Source organism: Lepidochelys kempii, chromosome 4 (genome assembly GCF_965140285.1).
Source record: "Lepidochelys kempii isolate rLepKem1 chromosome 4, rLepKem1.hap1, whole genome shotgun sequence".
Classification (NCBI taxonomy): Eukaryota; Metazoa; Chordata; order Testudines; family Cheloniidae; genus Lepidochelys; species Lepidochelys kempii.
The window spans coordinates 116,066,807-116,093,822 of NC_136383.1; the positions used below are offsets into that span (position 1 = coordinate 116,066,807).

At 41.1% G+C, this 27,016-nt stretch overlaps 1 protein-coding gene across 1 annotated transcript in view; it reads left to right on the plus strand.

Moving 5' to 3' along the window:
• Positions 1-27,016, plus strand: part of STK32B (serine/threonine kinase 32B) — a 254,347-nt gene that overhangs the window by 147,872 nt on the left and 79,459 nt on the right. Inside the window, exon 4 of the mRNA XM_073340132.1 lies at positions 3,127-3,300. Within this exon, the coding sequence (XP_073196233.1) occupies positions 3,127-3,300 (174 nt within the window). The remainder of the gene's footprint in view (positions 1-3,126; positions 3,301-27,016) is intronic.

The window sequence follows — 27,016 nt, forward strand, 5'->3', positions numbered from 1 at the left end:
ATGGGTTAGCTGGCTAACCTTTGGATCTACAGTGCTTAAGACGGAGTAGAATTTGGCCCTTGGAGTTTTCCACAAGCACTTCTTGGAAAGGGTTAATCAGAAATCAATCAGTGACCATGGAGAATTTAACATTTTATAAAATGTCATTATATATGGAGAACATATGTAATGGTGGGCAGTGTAATCCCAGTTTTATTTTCTCTGCTGTGTGAATTCAGGGCCATAATACAAGATATGGGGTAGATATGTCTTAATGGGAGCTGGATATATACACAGAGTGGGGAATATAACCTACATGATAAAAGGTACCAATCCTGCAAGGTAATACTTATGGATGCAGATTCTGGACTTCAGAAAGGCAGATTTCAACTGACTCAGAGAAATAGTAGGCAAGGTGTCATGGAAAGACCAATAAGGAAGAAAATGAGTTGAAGGGGGCTGGCAGTTCCTAAAAGATGTAATACTAGAGGCTCAACATCAAGCTATTCCGATGCAGAGGAAATATAAGAAGAGCCATAGGAGGCCAATGTGGCTGCACAAGGAGCTATTTAGCCATCTAAACACCAAAAGGGATGCATGCAGGAAATGAAAGGAGGGGCATGTCACCAAGGAACTAGCTGTCATCATGGGACTAGCGTGAGCACGTAGGGACAAAATCAGGACAGCCAAGGCAAAGAATTAATTACAGCTGGCAAGAAATGTTAGAAACAACAGGAAGGGGTTCTTCAAATATGTCAGACAAAAAAGAAAGATAGAATCATAGAATATCAGGGTTGGAAGGGACCTCAGGAGGTCATCTAGTCCAACCCCCTGCTCAAAGCAGGACCAATCTCCAATTTTTGCCCCAGATCCCTAAATGGCCCCCTCAAGGATTGAATTCACGATAAAGGATGGTGTGTCCCCACTGCTCAATGGAGAAGGTGAGCTGGTAACGGAAGATGATAGAAGGCAGAGCTGCTCAAAGCCTGCTTTGCTTCAGTCTTCTCCCAAATAATGATATGACCAGACAATTAGCAAAGTTACCATAGAAAATAAAGGGGAAGGGATGCAGATTGGGATACACAAAGAACATGTCAGAGATCTTCAGACCAATTTGAATGAATTCAAGTCAGCAGGGTTGGATGCAATTCACCCAAGGGTACTGAAAGAATTAGCTGAAGAAATATTGGAGCCACTGTCAATAATATTTCCAAACTCATGGATGACAGAAGAGGGCCTGGAAGACTGGAGAAGAGCTAACATAGTGCCCACCTTTAAAAGGGGGAAAAGGAGGAGCCAGGAAACTATAGACCAGTCAGCCTGACTTGGATACTGGGGAAGCTACTAGAGTAATGTATAAAACATTCAATTTGCGAATACCTGGAGGATGAAGGAGTAATCTCTAGCAGCCAGCATGGATTTACCAAGAACAAACCATGCCAAACCAGCTTGATTTCCTTCTTTGACAGAGTAATTGGTTTGGTAGATATGGGGAATGTGGTGGACATAATATACCTGGACTTCAGCAAGGCTTTTGACACAGTCCCAAAGATATTCTGATAAGTAAACTGGAGACATGTGGGCTCAACAGAACTACCGTTAAGTTGATACATAATTGGCTAAACAACCGCAAACAAAGAGTAACTATTAATGGAATGATGTTGGATTGGAAGGAGATCTCAAGTGGGGTTCCACAGGGATCTGTTCTGGGAATGTTGTTAACATCTGTATTAATGACTTAGATGTAGGCATAGAGAGCATACTGATCAAGTTTGCAGATGACGCAAAGCTGGGAGGGTTGCCAGTACTTTGGAAGATAGAGCTAAAATTCAGAGGGATCTCGATAAATTGGAAAACTGGTCTAAAGACAACAAAATGAAATTCAACAAAGACAAATGTAAGGTGCTACACTTAGGGAAGAAAAAACAAATGCACAAATACTGAATGTGGGAAAACTGGCTTGGAGGCAGCACTGCTGAGAAGGATCTGGGAGTTGTGGTGGATGACAACCTCAGCATGAGTCAGCAATGTCATGCTGTTGCAAAGAAAAGCAAATGCAACTTTAGGTTGCATTAAGAGAGGCATAGCATGCAAGTCACAGGAGGTGACAGTACCGCTCTGCTCAGTGCTGGTTAGGCCTCAGTTGGAGTACTGTGTCCAATTTTGGTCTCCAGTGTATAGAAAGGATGTAAAGAAACTGGAAGGATCCAGAGGCAAGTGACAAGGAAGATCAAAGGGATGGAATGCAAGTAATAAGAGCAAAAGCTGAAGGAACTAGGTATGTTTAGTTTGGAAAAGAGAGATTAAGTGGGATATGATAGAGGTCCTCAGATACTTGAAAGGCTGCCATAAAAATAGAGAAAAGTTCTCTTTGTGCCGTAGAGAGCAGGACAAGAGGCAATGGGTTCAAACTACAGCATAGCAGATTTAGATTAAATCTCAGGAAAATCTTCCTAACTGTAAGAACAGTAAGACAATGGAACAGACTGCCTAGGGAGGTTGTGGAAGCTTCTTCACTGGAGGTTTTCAAAAGGAGGCTGGATAACCATCTGTGTTGTATGTTTTAGACACTATAAACCCTGCATCTTGGCAGGGGGTTAGACTAGATGACCTTCGCAGTCCCTTCTAACCCCATGATTCTATGATTCACAACTTATGACTGCACTTATCTAAATACCAAGCATGGTTTTTATAGGCCTTATTTTTATTCTGGATACTTGCCAGGGCAATTTATGACTTCAGAAGATACATACTCATTTTAAAATACATAAATCCCAAAAGGTTTTCTAAATACTGCCCAGCAATAAATCAGTGTTAAAAGTGGTGATCTGTGTTTCTCAAACTCAAAATGCCAGGTGACGTCCATGGGCCCAATTCCGCTTTCCTTACGCACCCAAGGGAGCTGCTGTTGTCAGAAGGAGGTGCGGGGGCACAAGGAACACAGGGTTGGGCTAGTATTGGTAGCACTGGAGAAAACAAACTGTAATCTTACCATGGGCAGATCTACCTCTGTTAGATAACGGAAGGGTCTGGCTGTTTTTTGGTTTTTTTTAATAGCTTGCCTTGCCAAAAACAACTCACTGAATTTAATTGAATTGAATAACAGGTTGGTTGGTTTTTTTTCATTTTCATAATTATTTCTTCCAGGTATTCTTTTCAAGATGAAGAAGACATGTTCATGGTGGTAGATCTGTTACTTGGAGGGGATCTGCGTTACCACCTACAACAGAATGTGCCTTTTAAAGAAGGAACTGTTAAATTATATATTTGTGAACTGGCACTTTCACTGGATTATTTGCAGAGATACCAAATAATTCACAGGTAAGTGAACAGCATTCATTCTATTAGGAGAGAAAGTGTAGACCATGCCACAAGTGAGGACTTCTTTACTTAGCCACACTGGGATTTATTTACTCCACTTGTACAGTATGTGTCTCATTTATTACATTGTTGGTTTTGTGTAACTAAATTTTGCCTGTGGATACAGATGCAAAGTTCCTGCTGCATAAATGTAAACAGGAGTTGAGTTTGGCCCTGGTGTGGTTTATCCCCTCTTCTCAGCCTTGCAATATTGTTGTTTCCACACTCCGCTTTCTTTGTTATACTCCCTTTGTTTATCCTCTTATCCAAGAGCTGTGATGCATGCTTATTTAATGTTAGACACAATACTCTGAAGGCCACATGTTTTAATTTTTCTTAATTCCCTTATAATTTTCCTGAACACACACATTTGTAAATCAATAGAATAACTGTCAGCAGGGAAAAAAAAACAGAGCATCACAGTGACTGATGATGGGGAATTAGCTGTCAGTTTCCAGACAGCTAAAAATGTGCATGGAGTAAAATAAAAGATATAGAAAGGAACAGAGTGGCAGAAATTACAGGCTCTGTGTTCTTTCCCTCTCTGTGGCATTTCCTATGCTGCAATGATCTGTTTGTTAGTTTGCTGTCTCTTAAACTATTTAAAGAGTCACAATACCAGTCAGTGTTAATGATGCCTCTTTGTCAAGCATGACCCACATCAGGTATCTCTCCATTTTTCCTGAATGATTCTAAAACTAATTTGAGCATGGAGGTGGGTTCCCTTGTGATGGCAATAATAGCAAACTGTGGAAGAAAAAAATCCTGGGCCTGATTCTGCTCTAACTTGCATTGGTTTTACAGTGGTGTAATACTATTGAATTCAGTAGGCTTCCTCTTGGTTTACATTAGTGTAAGTGGAAAGAGAAGCTGGCCTCATGCGTCACCAGAATTGTTTCATCTGAATTCCAGAGGCCAAACTGAAACTGTTCATGCAATGGGGTTGACAGTAATCAATATAAATAGGTTCTTCTAAACAAATTAATTGAGACCTGTCATCCTGTCCACCCACTAGTACTCCCTTGTGCTGTGTATGAGAAAGCTGATTACAAGGACATTCTGACTCAACATGGAGAGGGCGGAATCATATCCTATCTATTCCAGCTGGTAGGATACTTCTCCAATCTAAGCTCGGGCAGGAGTAAAAGGCTTATTCTGTATTATGGCAACCACACAAAACAAAATTGAAATAAGCTTTGTAGCTGTTGATTTTTTTGCAGGTTACATTTGGATGAATGTTGCGGGAATTCTCTGAACTTTTCCATCTTCTGCATATTTTTTTTGTAGATTTCTATAAATTTTGCACACATTTTGCATTCACAGTGAATGCTTCTAAAGTACAGCTCAGCATAGTCTATTTCTATGACTTAAGGAATGCTCCTTGATGAAGAAGAAATTGTTGAGCATTTCTCCTTTGTGTGCAAGCTTGAAACTGAGATGCAGTTCCACAGAAAATGTCCATACTTATGTTCTTATCTACCATACTTTATAGAAACACACTAATTCCTATTCAGCTTCTCTGTGAACTTTATAGAGTTTTAATAAATTTTTCCTGTGGACAGTTAGTAAAATACATTTTTATAGGAATTGTATTTTGCTATATTGTTATCTCTTGTTTTGCCAAAATTAATATTTCTCAGCCAAACATAGTACACACGTATTGTACAGTAGCTATTGGAAAACTATACAATGCACCTCCTGCCCCTCCATAGGTATTCAGTTCCCAGCACCTTGATTGGTAACTACTCTAAAGCTATTGTGTAACTACTCTCAAGCTATTTTGAAATAACCATACATTATGTGAATGACTATATACTAATTGGCTGATGGTTGTTAAATGTCAATCAGCAAGCTGGAATTTTGCCATAGCACTCTGGTTATCGTATCCCTCCTGATGATCTGATATGGAGGGACCAGGAAAGTATGAACTAATGTGGAAGTGGTGCCTGATTCAATTCTCGCTGTGAGCAACAGAAGTTCTGTTCTTGTAGCCATCTCCTTGAGAAGTGTGGCTATCCCATTGTGGCTCCATGCAGGGCTAATGTCAGAGTATATCTGTGTCAATCCTCACTTTCTGTTATTCATACATATTTCAGCATAACTGTGATGAAGCAGAGAAACTGCCAGCCAGTACAGCAGGGGTTAAAAAGAGCCTTTGGGCCCAGACAGCCCCACCCCATTTTACCTGCAGCTGATGCCAGGCCTGGAGGAGGGAGAAAAGGAGAGAACCTGGCTCAGTTCAGAGCTGACTGGTGAAGAAGCAGGAGTAGGGTGACCATATTTCCCAAAAGGAAAATAGGACACCACGGGGGGCTGGCCCGAGCTGCTCACCCAAGCCCCAAGCCCCATGCGGGCCTGGCCTTGCTGCTTCTCATGCCCTGCCTGCCCCCCACCCGAACTCTGCCTCCCCCTCTGTGCGGGGCTGACAGTGGCATTGCTGCTCGCTTGAGCCTTGCCTGTGCCCCACCCAAGCCCTGCCTCCCACCCTGCGCAGGGCTGGTTTTGCTGCTTGCCCCCCGACAAAAGTGGGCATTCGTCCCGTTTGCTCTTGCCAACTGATCAAGTTGGCAAGAGCAAATGGGACAAATGCCCATTTTGGGTGGCGGGGAAGTCAGGATGGCTGGGACAGGGCTCAAAAAAGGGACTGTCCCAGACGAAATGGGATGTATGGTCACCCTAGGCAGGAGCTAATTGTCTCCCTACCTGAGGGGAAGGAGTGCTAACCTGCCAGCCATGGCAGCCATCTGGGAGTAAGCACTGTCTCTTCAGCCAAGAGAGACTGCAAAGGAGCTTCCAGCACCTGAGGTAACTGAGTGAACCCCAGAGACATTGTGAGGCTCGCCCTCAGCAACTGGTGTTGCTGAAGGAGCCTGGTGCCGTCCAAGACCCAAGAGTGGACCCTACAGGAAGCAAGCCACCTAGCAAATTGGCGCCACACCCCAAACTGAAGAGTCTGGTAGAAAATAGCCCAGGGCAACTGATTTTCTCTCCCTGCTGGGAGGGACCCATCACCCCAGTTGACATACATAGGGCCCGGGAGGGACCCACCCCCCCAGTTGATATATGCAGGACCCTGGGATGGGACCCAATAGAGAGGGAGGGCCAAGGTCCCCCTACCTTCCTTGGCCTTAAAGATTGAGGCTCCTTAACCAAGCAGAGGGCTGAGAGCAAAGCACTCTAACCACTAGGCTGCCTAGCCCTCCAAGCCACCTGTCACAATAAGTGTTTTGCATGCACAACCCTGCAAAATAAATCTTCAGGATAAGAGAGGTGTTATTTAATATCGCACAACCGTGAGTGCTATACAAGATATCTTGCTTATAGTTCTGCCAGAGATGTCTGCCTTTGTATAGATGTTTAACTAGTGTTTTAAATAGTAATTTAAAAAAAATTCTAACCTCATCAGCATTTTCTGCTTTACAGTCTATACTTGGCCCCCATCCTCACTCTGACATGTAAACTATATAGTTTAACTCATCTGGGCACTTAATAACCTTTCACTTTAACTCACACTCATTTTGCACAGTCTTGCTGGAATTTAGAGCACGGTAAAATGTTTTCTTTGGGTACAGTGATTTGGTAAAAGCTGTCTGTACAATCATTTCCCACAGACCACCAGAGCCATAGAACAGAGACAGGCATCTTCTGCTAACTTGCATGGTTTTCCTCACTCCCACATGTTGGATCGAATCCTGACGTCTTTCCTCACTGATATTAAGCTTCAAGATAAATTGGAGAGAGTCCAGCGAAGGGCAACAAAAATGATTAGGGGTCTAGAACACATGACTTATGAGGAGAGGCTGAGGGAGCTGGGATTGTTTAGCCTGCAGAAGAGAAGAATGAGGGGGGATTTGATAGCTGCTTTCAACTACCTGAAAGGGGGTTCCAAAGAGGATGGCTCTAGACTATTCTCAATGGTAGCAGATGACAGAACGAGGAGTAATGGTCTCAAGTTGCAGTGGGGGAGGTTTAGATTGGATATTAGGAAAAACTTTTTCACTATGAGGGTGGTGAAACACTGGAATGCGTTACCTAGGGAGGTGGTAGAATCTCCTTCCTTAGAGGTTTTTAAGGTCAGGCTTGACAAAGCCCTGGCTGGGATGGTTTAACTGGGAATTGGTCCTGCTTCAAGCAGGGGATTGGACTAGATGACCTTCTGGGGTCCCTTCCAACCCTGATATTCTATGATTCTATGATTCTAAGACTGTATGACTAGGTCCTTTATACTGTGGCTAGTGCCAGATGAAAAGTATTAATAAATAATCTATTTGGCCAATTAAAGATTGAATAAATTAGTATTATTTCAGGCATGACCAACACACCTTCTCTCCCCTCACAAGCTTTGTTGCTCGTAGATTTTAACAAAACCCACCAGCAGTTGCCTAATATGCTACACAATTTCAGTCTGAGTAACTTGAGCTGTGTATTTTCAGCCAGCTATTTCTTACCATGTTTACTTGAAGAGTTGAATCCTGGGTGCTTTTGCAGATAGAGGCTTAGCTCTGAGGAATGTTAGGGCCATAATTCTATAGATGCTTTATTTGTAACACATGCCATGTTGATAGAATTACATTTTTCTCTCTCATTGGGGTAAGTGGTTTTTATGGCCCTCAGTTAACTGTGTTGCCTTTACAATTTTATCATCACTTGGCTGTTCCACACTGTGGCTGGATGTGACAGATACCTGGAAAGAAAATTACAATAGCCTTCCAGCAGTATTGTAGTATAAAGCACTAAATGGTCCATCTGCTGTGATTTTTGTGTGTGATGCATTTGTTTTCTCTCGCCTACCCTACCCATCTCGTGATTTTATTGTCCTCACCATTTTGATTGGCACTGCTGAAAGTTCCACTTTTGACAGAAAACAGTAAATCTGTTATGATCATGGGTGGTAGTGAAGAGATCATGGGAGGTTATACAGCTGCCAGTGTGACACACTCGCAAAGTGTGTGACTCCCTCTTGTGGCCACTCCACTACCAGATAACAGCTTACCATTGCTACTAACTTCAGGAGTTATTCTTTTAGTTCAAATGGCAAAGATCTATGCTGCAATGCAAAAGTTCACAAGTTCTATGCTACTGGTGACCCATTCAGAGAGTGATTATACCAACAATTCTGTAAAGTTATGTAACATTTCTATGCCTTTACAACTTCTATCTTTTATGCAGACTTTTACTTAGGGCTCCAAAAATAATATGCCAATATTATAAACTCCCAAGTAGAGTAATTCCTGTATAAAATTATCCACTTAAAGTGTAAGTGGTAGTTAAAAATATAGCAGAAAAAATACTGAGCATTTGTAAGCCCAGTACTGACAAAAAAGAATGTAATTCTTGGCATAGAAAAATGAAATCTCAAATGGTACCTTTTAAAGGAATAAGAAATTATTTATATTCAGAAATCATAAATTTCACCATTTGAATTGAGTTTTTCACCCATGCAAATGAGTTCTAGTTTTATTGTTAGTTATCATTAGTTATTCATTTTGAAGCTGTAAAACAGCCCCAAACCCTTTGTGTTATCATATGATTCGCTAGATGACTTACGTCCCTTTAACAAAGTTTGGTGGGAAATAATATTGAAGTCTGGGTATCTACAGCATAGATTCAATTGATAAAATCAGCAGTTGTATGTATCAATGATAGGATTCTCTGAGGTGTCCTGAGGTGCTCCATGCATATCTCTGTGAGGAAAAAGACCATTCATATCAGTGGTCATTGCTGGGGTCAACTCTGCTCTGGTATTGAGAAGGGGAAAGAGAAGGACCCACTTTCACACCTCATCTATCCATACCTTTTTGGGGAATCAAGTGCTGCTGTTGGTAGTAGACTCCTTTGTTCCTTACATCCTGAAAGTGCAAGAATGAAGATTGTGTCTGAACTCCGCACAGGGAGGCGAGGAAGCGAAGGCACTTTCTGCAATTCCCTATGCCACTGCTCCACACTTTATAATGAAATGTTTATTTGCAGTATATTGTTCAGCCACCAGCTGTCTCTGTGTGCCGCATAGACATGAAGACAGGGTGTGGTCATTGGTTTTTTAAAAAAAAGGGAGACAAAACTGGAACTCAAGCTATGTTTGTAATTGTAGCTGTAGCTGTTCCATAATACATGCCTCTTATTTGAGAGGCTATTGTTCTGTATATTACGAAACACCCAAGTAGGTGTAGTCATGATTTGGTCCTTGAAGATAAAAGAGCTATATTAGTGCTAAATAATATTCTTATACATCCATTCCACAGTCACTTGCAAAGTGAGCTACTATTATGTGGTCTTTTTTCTGGTTTCCTTTTTGATCTTTACTTACTGTTTTTGCTTTTCTTTCTGAATCTCTTGTCTTCCCGTTGTCAACTACATAAATACACTTATGATTTTAGAAAAGGAAAATGAAGACTTAAGTATGTGATAATGTTATAATTAGAGGATTGTGGACTCCCGGGATTCTCAGACTTCCTGTCATTAGTTGTTTTATACTCCATGCTTCATGAAAATATTTCTGTCCTGGAACAAGATAAAGAACCCATCAGTGAAGTTCATCGGAGTAAACATCTATCCTTTTTCATTGTTGGGAAAATGGGGAAAGGATTAAATATAAGCTGGGTGGAGCAGTGCAACAAACTAGAGGATTTTTTTCTCATGATTCTCATAATTGAAGACCACAAAACCCTTTTTACTTTTCTAAATATCTGCAGGGTACTAGTGACTATGACTTAAAATATGAGTATGTCCAGAAAAAAACAATTGGAAAGAATCAAACCCATCAATGCTAAGTAGGGCTGAGGGAACAGTCTTGGCAGGAATCCAAATGTTTTTGTACCAAAGAGTTCAGGCCTGCTCAAATGAAACTATACTCCATTTATTTGGCTTCTCTTTTTGAGATTGGGTTTGATAGCAGCAACTCTGGGTAAAGCAGGGGAAAGAAAGAGCTGCTCTTTACCAAGAACAGCTGACTTTAGTGAGACTGGGCTCTAATCAGATTAACTGCTTTGTGCAACTCACCAGGTGGAAAGAGGCTAGAAAATGGACCACAAATAGCCAGGAGGGATTCCCTGAGACTAGAACTCCCTGCTGATGCAAGTATGACAGGTCCCACTTTGGCCCATACACTAGGCCACAGCTAAAACATGTGCCTCTAGAGATTGAGCTAACGGTCACTAGCTGGGGCTATAACAGACTATTAGGATATGTCGACACTGCAAAAAAAAAAAAAAAAAAAACACTTGCAGCTGCCCTGTGTCAGCTGACTCTGGCTCATGGGACTCAAGCTGTAGGGCTAGAAAGTTGCAGTGTAATTATTTGGACTCAGGCTGGAGTGAGCCCAGGCTCTGGGATGCTCCCCCATTGTGGGGTCCTAGGCCAGGCACCAGCTTGAGCCCAAATGTCTGTGCTGCAGTTTTATAGCCCCACAGCATGAGCCCTGTGAGACTGAGTCAACTGACATGGGCTGGCCGTGGGCGTTTTTATTGCAGTGTGGATATAGGGGGGAGGGATAGCTCAGTGGTTTGAGCTTTGGCCTGCTAAACCCAGGGTTGTGAGTTCAATCCTTGAGGGGGCCATTTAGGGATCTGGGACAAAAATGGGAGATTGGTCCTGCTTTGAGCAGGGGGTTGGACTAGATGACCTCCTGAGGTCCCTTCCAACCCTGATATTCTATGATTCTACCCATATTCTCAGGGGACTGGAAACAGAGGGGAATCTCTAACGTACACTAACCAGTAGGTTACATTAGTTTGCTGGCTCCAGAGCCTCCAGGCCCTGCGCCTACCACCTCTCGCTCACTGCTGTGGCGCAGAGTGGGGAGTGTATGAGAGTTCTTCTCCTCTATGCCTATCCTCCACCTGGATTCTTTGACAGGGCCCTTGGACCACCTTCTTTCTCTTACATTTGTCATTCCAGTCCATACATAGGAAATAGAATTAAATATAATCTCCTTCCTTCCCTCTTCCTGTTTTAAAATGTGACACATCATCATTTCCACAGCTTCATTTGGTATGAATTGGGATAAGTTGACAGAGATGAAACACTATATCCTGACTCGAAACCGTTTCATGTCTCCAGGCCCAGAGTTGATCTCACTTATATCACTTTTCTGCTACTGTAACTCCAGTAGACGCTCTGATATTACCCCTGATGTATTGCAGTGTTGGCTGGGAATTCAATAAGAGCATTTTTGAAAATCCAAACCAGAATCTTCAACAGTGACGAAAGAACAGAGATTGTCATTTACCTAGTTCATTTGTTTCTCACAGTGCTATCTGTATTCTGTATGACTCAGGTGTGTTTTTTAGCTACCAGCCATGTTGGGGGAAGTTCAGAGCTTCCTGAACTCATCTTCCCTAGTTGGACTATCCTATGTGCACCTCTTCTGATCTCCTGCATACGGGCTCATTCTGTCCAATAATGGGAAAAGGAGCAGTTTTGCATTAATTATTCTTGAATTATTCTGGTTTGCATTTTTGATGAAGACATAAAAAAGTTTAAGCAGTTGGTTAAGGATACAGTGTGAATAAACTAGACCCAATAGCAACAGATGGGCCATTTGCACATACCTCATGTCTCAGTTTTAGTGGGTGAAAAATGCATTACCTTACTCTGCAGCTACTGTGAGTGTCTCTTTGGGGGTTCCTATTATTTCTCTTGAGGATTTCTTTATAGTGAAAGCTTTTTTTAATACTGTCAGACTAGCAATAAGTGAAGATGAGAAAATGCAGATTTTTGTGGAATTTTTGTGATTGCAGGAATTCTTTTGTCTATTGAGCTATCTTACTGTAGAGAGACAAGGTGGGTGAGGTAATATCTTTTATTGGCCCAATTTCTGTTGGTGAGAGAGACAAGCTTTGCAGCTTACACAGAGCTCTTCTTAGACATGAAGAAGAGCTCTGGGTAAGCTCGAATGGTTGTCTCTCTCACCAACAGAAGTTGGGCCAATAAAAGATATTACCTCACCCACCTTGTCTCTAATAATCTGGGACCAACATGGCTATAATAACATTGTATACTATCTTACTATAGATATTTCACAGACACCCACTATTGTAGCATTGAGCCACCTGTGTAGCTGATGAGGTGGAAGGAATTTTCTTAAAGGACAGCATCAGTTTAAACTTGTCCTTCACTCATAAATGTATTCAGCAGATTCCAAGACAGTTTTGTGAGAGTCCAGAAGAGCTTGGCATGAGCTGTGTAACTTCTGACTTAGCTGGATGTATGGAGAGTGAGAGAGAGGGGGAGAGTCAAAATATGAGTCATGCTATTGATTGACTCAGAGAGCTTTATGTGCGAAATGTGATTGATTTTGTATTTATTTTTCAAGAGTTCTCTTTCTGAAGCGCCATTATTTCCCCTTTATTCTCATATGCCTTCTGGGAGTTCTCTAGGTGGCAGCTTTCAAATATTTCTATGGCCTCCATTAATTTCAATTCTAACAGCAATGTAGTTTTCCCGCATGAAGCACCGCTGCAGTTAGATGTTTCTGATTCTGAATGTGAGTCCCCCTAGCCAGTGTCAGCATGTTCCAGATGTGCAAACGCAACCTACTGTCAGTCCAGGGGAGAATTTCCTGCTGGCTCCAGGAGGTGCAATTTATAGGTCCCTGCATTAGTTGGAATGAATGAAGCTTTCTGCGTGACTTCAAGTGATACAATAAGTCATTTAATCACATGTCTAACTTGAAGTTAATATGCGGACAATGCAGATTCTTAATGATGGTCACATGTTTAAAATTTAGGCCTGTTCAGTTCAGTCTGTTCAGTCTGTTCAGTCTGTAGGCACACTGAAGTAAAATTGTGTTTTACTTGATGTTGGAACAGCAGAGGGATTATTCTCAGCACCCAGTGAACAATAATTAATAATTTTGATGAACTAAAGCCTAGTAAATAAAATAGAGTGGGAATAGTGGTCCATTACAATGTGAACAAAATCAGGCCCCTACACTATAATAGTGGTGATAATGGTAAATAAATAGAAACGGGCTGCATTTTGTTTTGTTTTGGGGGGCAGTTAGTTTGTTTCATTATGTATCTTACTCGTATCAGGCCTTATTTCTTCTCAATGTCATTGTGCATTTTGACTCTGAAACGTCAGCATATCCTTTAACCCAGAACATGCAGGTGTTGCTTTGTGGCTTATAAACACTAAAGGCGATGCTCTTCAAAATAAGTGAAAACAATCTAAATATTTCTTATTTGTTCACCCTGATTTCATTAATCTAAATGTGTTATTGGGGGGAAAGGGAGAATGAGCTCCTGGTTCTCTTCTGTGATTCTTTCTCTCTCACATACAGCACTCAAAAATATTTTTCCATGTACAGTTTAAGTGCTCAGTGGTGCCCTTGGAGGAAGAACACTTGGATCCTACTACAAAAGGAATTTCTACTCTCTTATTTTAAATGTGGACTCCCAGTGTATAAACCACTTTTTATTCTGTCTTATTCAAATGAGACTGCAAACACCTTCAGGCAGGAAGCATGTTGTTCTCTAGCCATAAGCACACTATCAGTTTATTAAAAATAGTAAAGTTATTTAAAATAATACCATCACTTTTTATGTCTCTGATAAATGCCGAATAACTTGCATCAGAATTGGAACAACGAAGAATGGTAGGAATAATGAGAGAACACGATAACCAATATAGCAAAAAAGTATCATACTTCTTTTGCAGTGTCTGAAAAAACAAAATGGCCAAAAATGCCAAATGCTGGGTACCTAAAGTTAGGCTCCTAAATAAAAGTGGCCTGATTTTCAGAGGTGTTTGAGCCCCAGCAGCTCTCAGGGAAGCCAGCAGCAAGAGGCAAATTAAGGATTTGGTGGTGAGAGAAAGGGGACTCTAACTTGGGGGACTGAAGAAAGAGGAGACAACTCTGACTGCAGAAGGGGTTGGGATGAGAATGGGGGAAGTGTAAATGGTGAGCCAGCTGGGGAAGAAGTGAGGGGAATGATGATGAAGGGAGCTGGTAAGAGAATGGGAAGTGGAGGCATCTGTGGAGAGTGAGTGGATGCTGAATGTGGATGTACGGGAGGGCCTCTGACTGTACCGAGAGCAATTCCTGCACAAAGTCTTGGGAGGCAGGTAAGAGCAGGGTGTGCATGAATGGGAATGCTGAATGAGAGAGGCTTGGGAGAGTAGGATTGCTCAAAGGAGTTAGTGGGAAAGCTGTTGAGAATGGGAAAGTAGGAGTAACTAGAATGGGGTATAGCTGAAGAGATAATAGGGAGGCTGGGGGAACCTAATTGCTGAGGCAGAACTGAGGGGCAAATAGGGGAATATTGAGTGGGGGTGATGGCAGGGGGAACTGTGACTGGAGAGAATATGAGGGACTCTGACTAGGGGCAGCTGGAAAAAGAAGAAAAAGTAACTGTGCCTACTCACTTTCAGATGCTTTTCACTATCATGGGCATGCATTTGAACAGATGAACAGAGTTGTTGTAACTCAAGGCCAGGATGATTTTGAATAGTTTTGCAGTTCATATTGAACAATTCACACACCCTTAATCTGTACCTTTGAAGAATTCTCATCCAGTCTTTTTCATCATGCGTATTCTATGTAGGACTTAATACAGAGAAGAAGGAAGCACTGTCAGAGGAAATTTTCTCTCTTAGGTAATCATGGAGCAGGTACTGATGTGAGAAATGCACTCCTAGATTTGGTACATTGCTTCTCAAGTTGCTTACTGCAGACATTGAGAGATTGCCCTCTGTAAAGAAGAGCTGATCAACATGTTTACTCAAGGAACAACAGGCCTCTCTTCTGAAAGAAAGTCAATGACTGTTAATAATATAGTTATTTTAGCGAGACAAGCTGGGGTAAAAAGTTATCTTCAGCAATGCCACACTTCCAAGCTATTGTGCTAATTAAGTGCTTTAGTCATCTACAGTTCTGGCTTTAAGAGTTTCAGCTATAAAACTCTGCAACTCTGCCTAGTTTTAACTTTCGGCACTAGCCCCGCAGAATTTTCCATGTAGGGTACTCTTTCAACTCTTCTTCAAAACCTACACACAGACCCAGACTCTCACAGAGTTCCACACTAATTTAAATTTGTAGCCCATTTCCCCATCTCCCATAAAAGGGCTGTGCACATGAAGCTAAAACTTATGAATATATGGACAAAGATGTGCTTTTCTAGCCAATACCCTTTAATCTTAATCTGCACCATGACTATTTAATACTTGATTTGGGGAGGAAGATTTCATGTCAAAAAGTTACATTTTAGAAGATCTAACACTGAAGAAATAGAATTATTAAGGAATACCTATCTCTGTGTTTCACGCAAAAATAATTTACATATCAGACTAGAATAATTGTCTCCTTGAAAAGAAGCACAGTCCCAGTCAGAATCATTGTCTGCCACCTCAAAATCCTTAGTCACCCATTTCAGTCATTAGATGGTATCTTTGTTCCCGAGTTTCAACTAAAATATAGCAATAGAGATATCTTTTCAAACAACCTGCCTCTTTGTGACGTTATCCTTCCATGTCAGTTAGGCTCTTTGGGGCTCTAGAGTTGACTGTGTCTAGGGTGAAACTTGACAATGCGGGAAATAGGGCATTCTTGGCAGGAAGCCAAAAACATACGTGCATTCTGTCATTCAGAATGAAACACTACACTTTTTCCTGATTGATAAAGCAAAGTCAATAATGATGAGCTCCTTCTGCCCTTCTTTTAGACCACTTACACAGGACAATGTTCATGGGATCAAATTCTGTTCTCAGTTACACTTGTATATGCATTTGCACAGGTATAAGTGAGAAAAGGACCTGGCCCATTTTGTCCACTTTGTATGTAGAAGGATCCAGTGATACTTGTGTGTTTGTTGATAGGAGACTTGCTGATCTCTTCATCTGCTTTGGTGGCAACTTTATTCTTAGTCTTCAGAGATGCTACATGAGCTCTAAGAAAAGGAGTACTTGTGGCACCTTAGAGAGGCAACTCTCATCTGACAAAGGTATTCTTTTCTGCCGTATCAGCTGCTGTATTCTCCAATGCCAACCTATCATCTGGTTCCAGTGAGCTATGTTTCCTATGGTTCCAGTGAGCTATGTTTCCTATGATTATTAGAGACTATATGTGTTCTTGAAAGGTGATTGACTCAAAGAGTACGAATCTGTACTCACACATGTTGAACGTCCTAGAAACACTTGAAGCTAGGAAGCTGAAAAGATTACGGCGCTATCAACTGTGATTATATCAGTATTTGAGAGGCCATTGTAATGCATTTCAAAATTCTAATCAAAAACTGTAAAAAGTTCTCCAATAAAACCATATAAAATCTCTCCAACATTGGGGAAAATCCCTGCAGTTTTCTTCCATGCACAGATTTTTTAAAAAAGAAAAGTTTAAAATTTTTTTTCCAGTCTGATTATAACCTAGTGGGCATAACTGAAATCTGTTAGGATAAACCAGACATATCATGCCTGATGGTTACAACCTAGCTAAAGTGGCTGATCAGTCACCATTTATTGTAATGATGAATTATGCATTGCAGGAATTAACATAAGGCATACTCTGCTAGGGACCAGCATAAATCTTCTAAAAAGAGTGCCATTCTGTAAACTAAGATTCCTTTGGAATGTACATGTACAAGGAAGCAGTATTATAGTGACCGTGGGATCTATCAGTAAGTGTCCCAACTTTTGTGGTGGTAAAAATCTCATCTTTGCATTCATTTATATTTTGCATTCAGTATTAAGTGCAGCATGCATTAATGCTCCATAGAAAGTGTTTCTTAGAGAATGGCCAAGGTTTTCTAAAATGACTAGAAGCTTTGGGTCACTCCCGTTTTTGGGAGCCCAACCTGAGAAAGCATAAAGGGCCCTGCTTCTCATTGGGTGTAACACAGTGCTTTATGAAAATTAGGCAACTTAAGATGTCTTGAGTTGGGCAGTCAAAAATGGAGGCATTCATAGTTGCTTTTGCAAATCTATAACAGGATGCAAAAAAGGACTAGATAAGTTCATGGAGGATAGGTCTATCAATGGCTAATAGCCAGGATGGGCAGGGATGCAAAACCATGCTCTGAAGTGTCCCTAGTCTCTGTTTGCCAGAAGCTGGGAATGGGCACAGGGGACAGATCACTTGATGATGACCTGTTCTGGTCATTCTCTCTGAAGCACCTGGCATTGGCCACTGTCAGAAGACAGGATACTGGGCTAGATGGACCATTGGTCTGACCCACTATGGCTGTTCTTATGGTCTTAAAAATCTTGATACATAATAGTTGCCTGATTTTGTACGCCTGCTTTGTAGATCCTGTCTGTAACCAAAATGTCTAACACAACAATCAGAGTGAACTCTAGGGAACTCCTCCTCACAGAGCCTTTCAGCCCATAATGGAGGGTTCAGTCTTCCATTGTTTGGTCAGCTTATTAGTACTAGCAGTGTTGGAACCTTCACAGTGCCTTCCTGAGAGGTGTTGAGAACTCCCCCTGAGCGGTGAGCACCCTCAACTCCCACTGAACACAATGGGAGCTGACTGTGCTCAGCAGTACCCTGTGGTTGTGCTCACCTCTTTTCTGGATCAAGCCCGTGTAGCATTAGAAAACTTTCATGGGGCTGGTGTCATGTTGTATTGCAATCTGTATCTGTTTTCACTGCTATGATGCAAAGTTTAATCAAATCTGCAATAAAATCATATTGGATCTGCAAGCAAATATGATTGAAATACAATCATTAAATTAATCATTCAATCAAGTATTGAAATACAATACTTTACAAATATAGATATCACTACTGCCACCTATTGATGAAAGTAGAGAATTGAAAGTATTTGACTAGTCCACATTTTCCCAAATAAAGATGAGAAATTGCTAAAAACATTTGTTTGAATTTGTTCCAGTTAGGATATTTGTACATTGGTGTGAGTTTTAGGGGGTGCTTTTGAGCTGAGTTCCATTTTGTAAAAGTAAGGGAGCTTGAAAATTGGTTCCTATCTGGACAAAGATGAGGGTTTCATGAAGTGGGGTTGCATTAAGCCCACAGAAGGGCCAGCTCCAAAGCTCATTGAAGTCAATGGAAATCTCCCATCTTTCCATTATCACTGGTACCAGCTGTACTGGAGGTAGCAGCATGTTAACTGTAGTGTTGATGGAGTATCAGCATCCTTACTACTAACTTTGCTCAGATTACCATGCTAAAAATGCCAGTCCCCTGTCCAGTGTTCACATGTTGCTTTTATAGTGCCATGGTGGGTGATTTCCCAAAATAATTCAGAGTAGACAAGGCCAAATGTAGTGCACAAATGTTGTCATGATCTGTAGTACACTCACTGGTCATTTAGAAAGAGTGTGATCATAGATATTTTGGACTTCAGGCCTGATGTGTTCTGGTTTGTTCATTTGTTTTTAAAAGAAGAGCCTTAAAGAAAAACAAAAGGAAAGTTACAGCACTTCAGAATTCTTAAACAGACTCATAAAGACTACTTCATCATTTTGTGATAACTTCAGTACAGTTACATTATGTATGTGCATCAGAAATGGTCCTCTTGCTCAGGCGATACATTACATAGAAAGCGATCAGACATGTGAGTGAACACGGATGGGGCAATGGAAGTCTGACCAAAGTGTCTCATAGTGAACACGGATGGAGCAATGCAGTCTGACCAAAGTGTCTCATGAGCACTTCCTATCAGCTAATTAATATGGAGTAATAATGGCTTTGCATTTTACACTAGAGCCTAAGGAGTAGTTACTACAAAGATGCCAAATGCTATAAATGGGAGGAAAATCTCTAGCCCTAACAAAGATAAATAGATCTTTGCACGAGTGACTTGTGGAACAATACCATCATAAAATACTTATGGTTTTATGCATTTCTAAAGTGTGACACTAAGATTTTATTCAGGATCTAGAGTAAAATCTATAGACTTTTGGCTATAGTGTATGATATTTATTCAGAAATGTTCCACATCCTGAAATCTTTATTCACTTTTCATTAAGATAAAATGTCCATTCATGTCCAGACTTAAGAATGGAAAATTTGCCTCAATTTTGCCAAATTTGCCTCAAGATTTGAACAATATAAAATGAATAATATACGATGGTTGAAAGAGACCATCTGTGGATTTGCAATGTTTATTGGTCCAAAGTTCTTATAGGAGGAAAAAAAAGTTTAATCTTTTTTACTACCACTGATATCTGTCCAAATATATAATACAGTACAATACACTTTTCTATGGTGTACAACATGTTTCACTCAAGTAACTGAACAGAGTCTGGAAAGTTCACATAAAAAGCTTGTTTCTGAAAGTATTTCTCCCTTAAATGGCTCTGAAACTACCATTCTAGCTCAGAGTCACTCTGAAGAGATGCTTTCCATTATTTTAGGTCTGAAATGTAAATTTTTCAGGGGAGGCGGAGAGGGGAGAGCTGTATAAAACTTAAATAAATTTCATTGGGCCAAATTCGGCCCCAATTAATGTTAGGCTTTTTGACATTTTGGATTAGAATGAGACACTGTAAGTTATTTCAAACTCTTTGTGCATAACGGCCTCTAGACAATGCAGCTGGAAGTGGCTAGGTTGATTAAGCAAGTTCTTGCATCCTTTGCGTCTTAAATGATAAACTTATGTGTGGATACCATGGTGCAAAATAGTCCTTTTAAAAAAAAATTCAAGCAGAATTAATGGATATCAACTGTGCTAGGATTTTCAGCTCATTGGAGAGAAAAATATTTTAAAAACATGTTCTGCAGGATAAATAGCTCAGTTCATCAGAAGGCTATCCTACAGTTAATCATCTGTAGCACTTGCCTCTGGTTGTCGATATAATTAAAATAGACCTACATTGGAACTAATCCATAAAGGTACCAGGGATTGGATTACTAACTTCTCCCTTTGTTTCCTCCTGTTTTAAAGTCTGTTTCAGAACCTAAATGTTAAGTTTATTTGGGTACCACACGGATTATCTTGTGGAAGTACAACCAGATACATACTCACATACACCCAGCCCCCTACAAGTAAAAGCTCTTTCTTTGCAGACAAAGATCTAGCAATGGTAGCCTTAAAGGGACACATCATTTCCAGCTCTGCTGAAGTTATCAGGATTCAACACTATGGTGGCCTTAAAGGGACACATCATCCTATCATACCATTAATTAATACAGTTTCAGAGTAACAGCCGTGTTAGTCTGTATTCACAAAAAGAAAAGGAGTACTTGTGGCACCTTAGAGACTAACCAATTTATTTGAGCATAAGCTTTCATGAGCTAGTCTCTAAGGTGCCACAAGTACTCCTTTTAATTAATACAGAAATTGATGGCTCTGAAGGATTTAGTTATGGAGGGACAGCCTTTGGCAGTCAGTAATGAGCAGGATTAATATAGTGGGAACACGGACTGCCAGTCAGAGATCTGGTTGGGCTGCAGTGGTGGCGATTTCCACTCAGATAGGGTGTGGCAGGGTGACAAGATGTCCCAATTTTATAGGGACAGTCCTGATTTTTGGGTCTTTTTCTTATATAGGCTCCTATAACCCCCCCCTCCGCCCCCCCTCCGTCCTGATTTTTCACACTTGCTGTCTAGGGTGTGGGCTGTAGCACTTTTTATTTAATACTTTTGCTGTGCTGCTTGATTAATGCCATTGGGCAGTTCTAGTTGCTGGGAAGAATGTTGTGGGGGGCAGGAGTGAGAAAAAGGTGATTGAACTACCTGGTGCAAAGGAAAGGAACATAGTAGTTTTCACTGTAGTGTGTTCTACAGGCAGATCCGTGCTGGGGATGGAACCCTGGCAGTGCAATGCTTTCTCAATACAGCTGAGTTCACTCATCACCACTGGGCCCTTACTGTGCTTCCCATCCAGAGACAATACCATCTGGCTAAAGTCCTGTCTTAGCTTTAGTATAGCCTGTGAATAGTGATGTATACCACATCTCAGGCTTTACCAGATATAGAATGTCAGACCCACACTGCATTTTGTAATCTGCTTTCCTCGGATGTGTGATTTTAAAATCCTGTTATTTCTGAATATCTATACCAAATAGAAGCAAAGCACAGTGCCAAGCCCCTGAACCCAAATGTGAACATCAAAACCCATTCGTAGTCCTTTCTGAAGTCAGTAGAAACCAGTTTAACACCACCCCATAGTTCCCCGCCTGGTGGGGATTACCTCAGTGCTCTCAGGTAATGGTAAATCTCATGTGAACTGAACGTTCTCTAGCTGGAACTTCCATTTCCCAACTCATTGCTATTATTTTATGATTGTTAAGAAATGTCACACAGGTAATATTAATCTTTATTAAACTTGTCCTGAACTACACACATCAAATTAGCCCTTTATGCTATGGCAGGTGAATGTGCAATATATCTTTGGTGTAACTGAGTGTAAAATATTAAAAAGATCCAGTCAGGTATTTTGTGTGCTGCATCAAACTGGTAGAGAAGAACTAATCTGGAATAATTTATTTTTTGAATTGCTCAGATACTCACCAGGGGATCAGGTTATTTGAATTGTCCTTGCATGGCTTGAATTTATCATCCATAATTTATTTTTTTTACCTGTGCTTTTGTTTTTTTAATGGTAGCAGCTAACTTCCAGACATCATCTTGTACTATTATTCATTCCAGACAGCTGCTCTTTGTACAGTGTTCTCCATATCCTAGACTACAATTTGTGCGCATGATTGGCCATTGCTATGGGGAATATTTTAACAAACTGGAAACATATAGGTTCTGACAAAAAGATTGTGAGGCACCTTACAGATTAAAAGGTTGTTGAAGCGTTGTTTCTCTTTCATTTTGTACCTGTCTTTCTCCTAGGTGACATAATAAGAATTACTTCCATGGACTACTTCTGCTGAAAAAGGAAAATATTAATATAAGCGATTAGCTTTATAACTAAGAAAATAGAGATTTGACTGTACTTTTAATGTACAGTGAATTCTGTCCTGATTTTTCTCTGTTTGTCCCATATGACACATTTGTTAAATTAGTAGCATGGGTTTATTTTCATTAATTACATGTCAGCACTAAAAAAAAATAGCTACTGTTGTTTATTGAAAATTGTGTTAAAATTGTGATCTATGATTTTAAATTCTAATAGCTCGCCAGCTGGGGGCTCTCTGAGGAAGCCTAGCAGCAGGCAGCTACCCTAGAGTAATGTGGGATGAATTGTGAATCTTTGATTGAGGGAGCAGCCTGCTTTTGTTTTTCTCTGTTTTGGGGTTCTTGTGTGTTAATCATTCTGAATTTTAAGAAATAAAGAGGTGTTATGCTGCAGCCTTTCAGCAGGAGTATTAATGTTTTTCCCTAACTGTTCTGTGTGTACGCCATGAACATACCAGTTAGAGCTTGGTTAGGCTGAAACAATGCCTGCTAAAGCCAGTAGGAGCCTTTCCATTAACTTCAATGTGCTTTGGATCAGGCCCTTATTGTGTAAAGCTTAAGGCCACATAGCCCTGGTCTACAGTGGAGGGGGGGGAGGTCGACCTAAGATACGCAACTTCAGCAACGCGAATAACGTATCTTAGGTCAACTTACAAGGCCGTGAGGATGGCGGCGAGTCGACCGCTGCTGCTCCCCCGTCAACTCTGCTTCCGGCTCTCATGAGCTGGAGTTCCGGAGTCGATAGGGAGTGCATTCGGGCATCGACTTATTGTGTCTAGATGAGATGCGATAAATCAATCCCCGATAGCTCAATCACTTCGGGTAGTGAAGACCTGTCTTTCGTGTCAGGTCGCTGTAGGAGCTGAACAAACACAGTGAGCCTGCTTGAGAAAAACCATTCTGAAAAGTTCATCCATCAAAAATTCCATAGATGGTGTCTTGCTATTTCAAGTAACAAGCTTGTAAATTTTAGCAATTGGGAGTTGGGGTTGGGTGGGAGGCCAAACAATTACGTTACAGGCAGCGATCATCTGCTCTAAGAATACCAAAAATCATCTTCAAAATGAAAGTTCAATTTTTAATCTAAATTCCTTTGATGAAACTATTTTTGATTATTCTTTAGGTGCAAACCCAGCCCCCTCTTCTACAAGTGCACAGGCTGCTTGGGAACAAGCCAGTGCAGTTCCATTGGGTGAGTGTGGGGACTGGAACCAATAGACTTGTGCAGGCAGGGTAAGGACCTTGTGTGCAGTGTGGAACTCAGCTCTGAGTGCACAGGATGCAGTGTGTGAGCAGGCCAATGGGAATCTATAACTGAGTGGCTCCTGCCTTCCCCTCGCTGCAAGGGGTTTGCATAGAGGGCTGTAGAGCCTACTCCAATCACTGGGCAAGAGTAGGTTTCACGGAGCAACTCTGGCCAGGTGTATGGTGAAAGGGCCCTCTCCCTTTGCTTTCCACTCACCAACCAAGACCCAACCAGGCCTGGATACTCAGGCTGACCTCCAGGGGGAGTCTGCATAGAGCATATGCTGTCTCCCTACTAGCATGTTAGACTTTGCCCTTTGAACAAAAGCAGCATTCTAGAATGACCTGAGAAAAGAAACTTGCCAGAGGGAAGCTGTTGTTAGAAGTGTGGCCTAGTGGTTTGGATACACATCCACAGATAAGGAATTCATGAATTCTAATTCTGGTTCCTGCAGACTCCAGCTGTGGCCTTGGGAACTTATAGCCAAATTTTCAAAACTTGCCTTTAATTATAGGCCCTTCAGTTTTGAGCTTCCAACCTGAGACAACCAGAGATACTGAGAAACCACAGTTCCCATTGTCTTTAGTTGGAATAGTAGGGGCTTATCGCCCTTGAAAGTCAGGCTTGTAAGTGCCTTAACTTGGGTAACCATAATGGAGACACTTAAAATTAAAGTCCATTTTTGAAGATGTGATTCTAAATGACTCATAAGGACGAAGACTTTGTTTCATAATATTGTGTACACAGGAGTTTGCTTTGTAAGTCTGCCCCAGATCAGTGAAAAGCTGAATCCCACCACTGGCTTTCATTGTCCATTCAAAGCTAATATCTAATCACCAGAAAAACCGAGGTTTGTGCTAGCAGTGCTGACATAATCATAGTATAAGTCTTTAGAATTTGATGCTATAGTAACATGTGCCGGTAAAACATCTGTCAGATACAATTTGAACTTGCTTCGACACATCTCTATGGGGATCACCTAGATTCCAAAGCTTGGGAGACTGGAAATATCATTGAGGAAATCTTGAGGAAGTCCAGGGAAAAGAATGGGAGATCATCAGACAGGAAATTAAAATAATATATCCTGGATTTTTGCTGGAGCCCAGGAAAGGGATGGCAATCCTTAAACATGAGATAATGGACAGTCTGAACTGTTTGTAAATGCAGGTGTGAAGATCTTCTCCAGGAATATCAGAAAATAGCTTAGGTTGACGAGGGACAGCTACCACCTAAAATAATTCTGTTCTCTAGAAAAAAGTACTTGGACAAAGTAGAAGGGAAATTATGGCATGAGTAGGAAATTACAAACAAAGTGGAAAATGGCAACAACCAAGACTGTGGTAATTGCGTGGTTGCTGCGGAATATGAAAGCAGGAAAAAACAGATGGCCAGTGTTAGTTCTTCAGTTCCCTCAGGCTGAATAACAACATTATTAGTAATGGGTTTCAACAAACTAAGAAGAGCCAGCAGCTGTGCTGATTGTAGAAGTGCTTTCCTAAGGTGCTTATATTTATCTTAGCTAATGGAACTCTAGCTGATATTCCTATTACTCGTGGAAATGTCTGACCCTTTTCTTAATCTTAATGAGCCTTTGTCTCAATTATGTCTTGTGGCAGTGAGTTTCACAGGTTAATTAAAAATGTGCAAAAATATTTACATCCTTGTATATAAAATGTGTTTTCTTTCAATTCCATTTGCTATCACCGTGTCCTTGAATTATAAAAATAAACAGGAGTGCGCTATTGACCTGCTCTGTACCATGTATTATTTTATTTGCCCCATCATGTTGCCTTTTACAAATCTCTTGTGTAAATTAAATAGACCTAGTCTGTTTAATGTCTTCTCATGGGCAAGTACTTCCCATGGATCTATATGCTTTGCCCTTCTCTGGACCTTCTCTATTTCTTTCATGTCCTTTTGGGGATGAGATGAACTCATACCATTTGATTTATATTTGTATCATACTATTACATATTTATATTTATATTTATTATATATAATATTAGATATTATAATATACATATTTATATTTATATCATGCCATTTGATTTATATTATGGCATTAAAATTTTTCAATATTATTCATTATCCCTTTTTTAATGCAACCTGGCTCACTATGTAATGGCAGGCAAATAAGCAGATATTTTCATTTAGCTGCACACAGTGACACCAGGTCTCTCTCTAGAATGATTCATTTAGAAACCATTAATGTGTATGAGTAGTTCAAACTGATCCTTCCAATGTGTTTTATCTTGAATTGTCTACTCTCAATTTCTTCTGTAAGGTGTACCTGGTCTTTCCAGCTCCCTACAGGAGAGTTCACGGTCCTATTACACCTGCCCTAAAAAAGGAGTAAAAAGGGTGGGCCTTCCTGGCCTGCCTAGAGAGGCCAATCAAAGCCCAGCAGGCTCAGATAAGAGTTGCTGCAGGGCCTCAGCAGTTCAGTTCCTGGCTGAGACCAGAGGGGCAAGGAAGGGTGTTCCTGTCTGGCCAAAGGAACCTCAGGGATAGCCAGAGTTTTGTTCTGGCTGCATTTGACTGAGAGAGGACCTGAGGACTTTAACACTGAGGTGAGGTATGAGTTGAGAAAAGGGCCAGGGAAATAGCAGCAACGAATCAAAGTGAGCGGTACGTGACTGCTGTGTATAGGGTCCCTGGGTTGGAACATGGAGTAGTGGGCAGTTCCAGGTTCCCCCACTAGTGAAGTGTTGTAAGCCCCAAGAAGGGGACAAAGGTTCTTTTGGAAGCCCAAGCAAAAGGCTGAATTTAAAGGGCCCAGAGCTGGGGCTGAAGACCCTGTTGAGGGCAGATAGACAGGTTATTTCTGACTGTTTGCTACCCCAGAAGGAGATCATTTTGATTGTGTGACCCAGCTGAAAGGCTGAGCCACTGAAGACCCACTAAGCAAGGTTGACAGCCTACAGGGGCACCAGGAGCAGGAAAAGGACTGCAGTACCACACACACCAGCAGGAGGCATTCAAGAGGTGAGTTTCCCTCATTACAATCTGCCACTGTATTGCCCAATCACCAATCTTTGCTAGGTCCTTCTGAAGTTCCTCACAGTCCTCTCTAGATTAAATCATCTGGAAATCTTATCAGTTCAGATCATTAATAAATATTATCATAGAATCATAGGACTGGAAGGGCTCGAGAGGTCATCTAGTCCAGTTCCCTGCACTCATGGCAGTATTAAGTATTATCTAGACCATCCCTGACAGGTGTTTGTCTAACCTGCTCTTAAAAATCTCTGATGATGGAGATTCTACGACCTTCCTAGACAATTTATTCCGGTGCTTAACCACCCTGACAGTTAGGAAGTTATGCAATGGTAATCCCAATACAGGTCTTTGGAGCACTTCACAATTATCTTCTTTGTACATTGAAGATTTGCCACTTAGTCCTACTTTTATTTCTGCCAGTTAATCTAGTCCACACCAGAACGTAGCCTCTCATTTTATGACTAGTTAGTATCCTTCATAGCCTACTGGGAGAGACTTTAAACTTGTTGAAGTCCAAGAACATTATATCTATCTATTTTCCTTGATTCCTGCCATAATCTTCTTTCAGCTAAAAACCCTAGCCTCAGTTTTGCCAGAAGCTGGGAATGGGCAACAGCGGA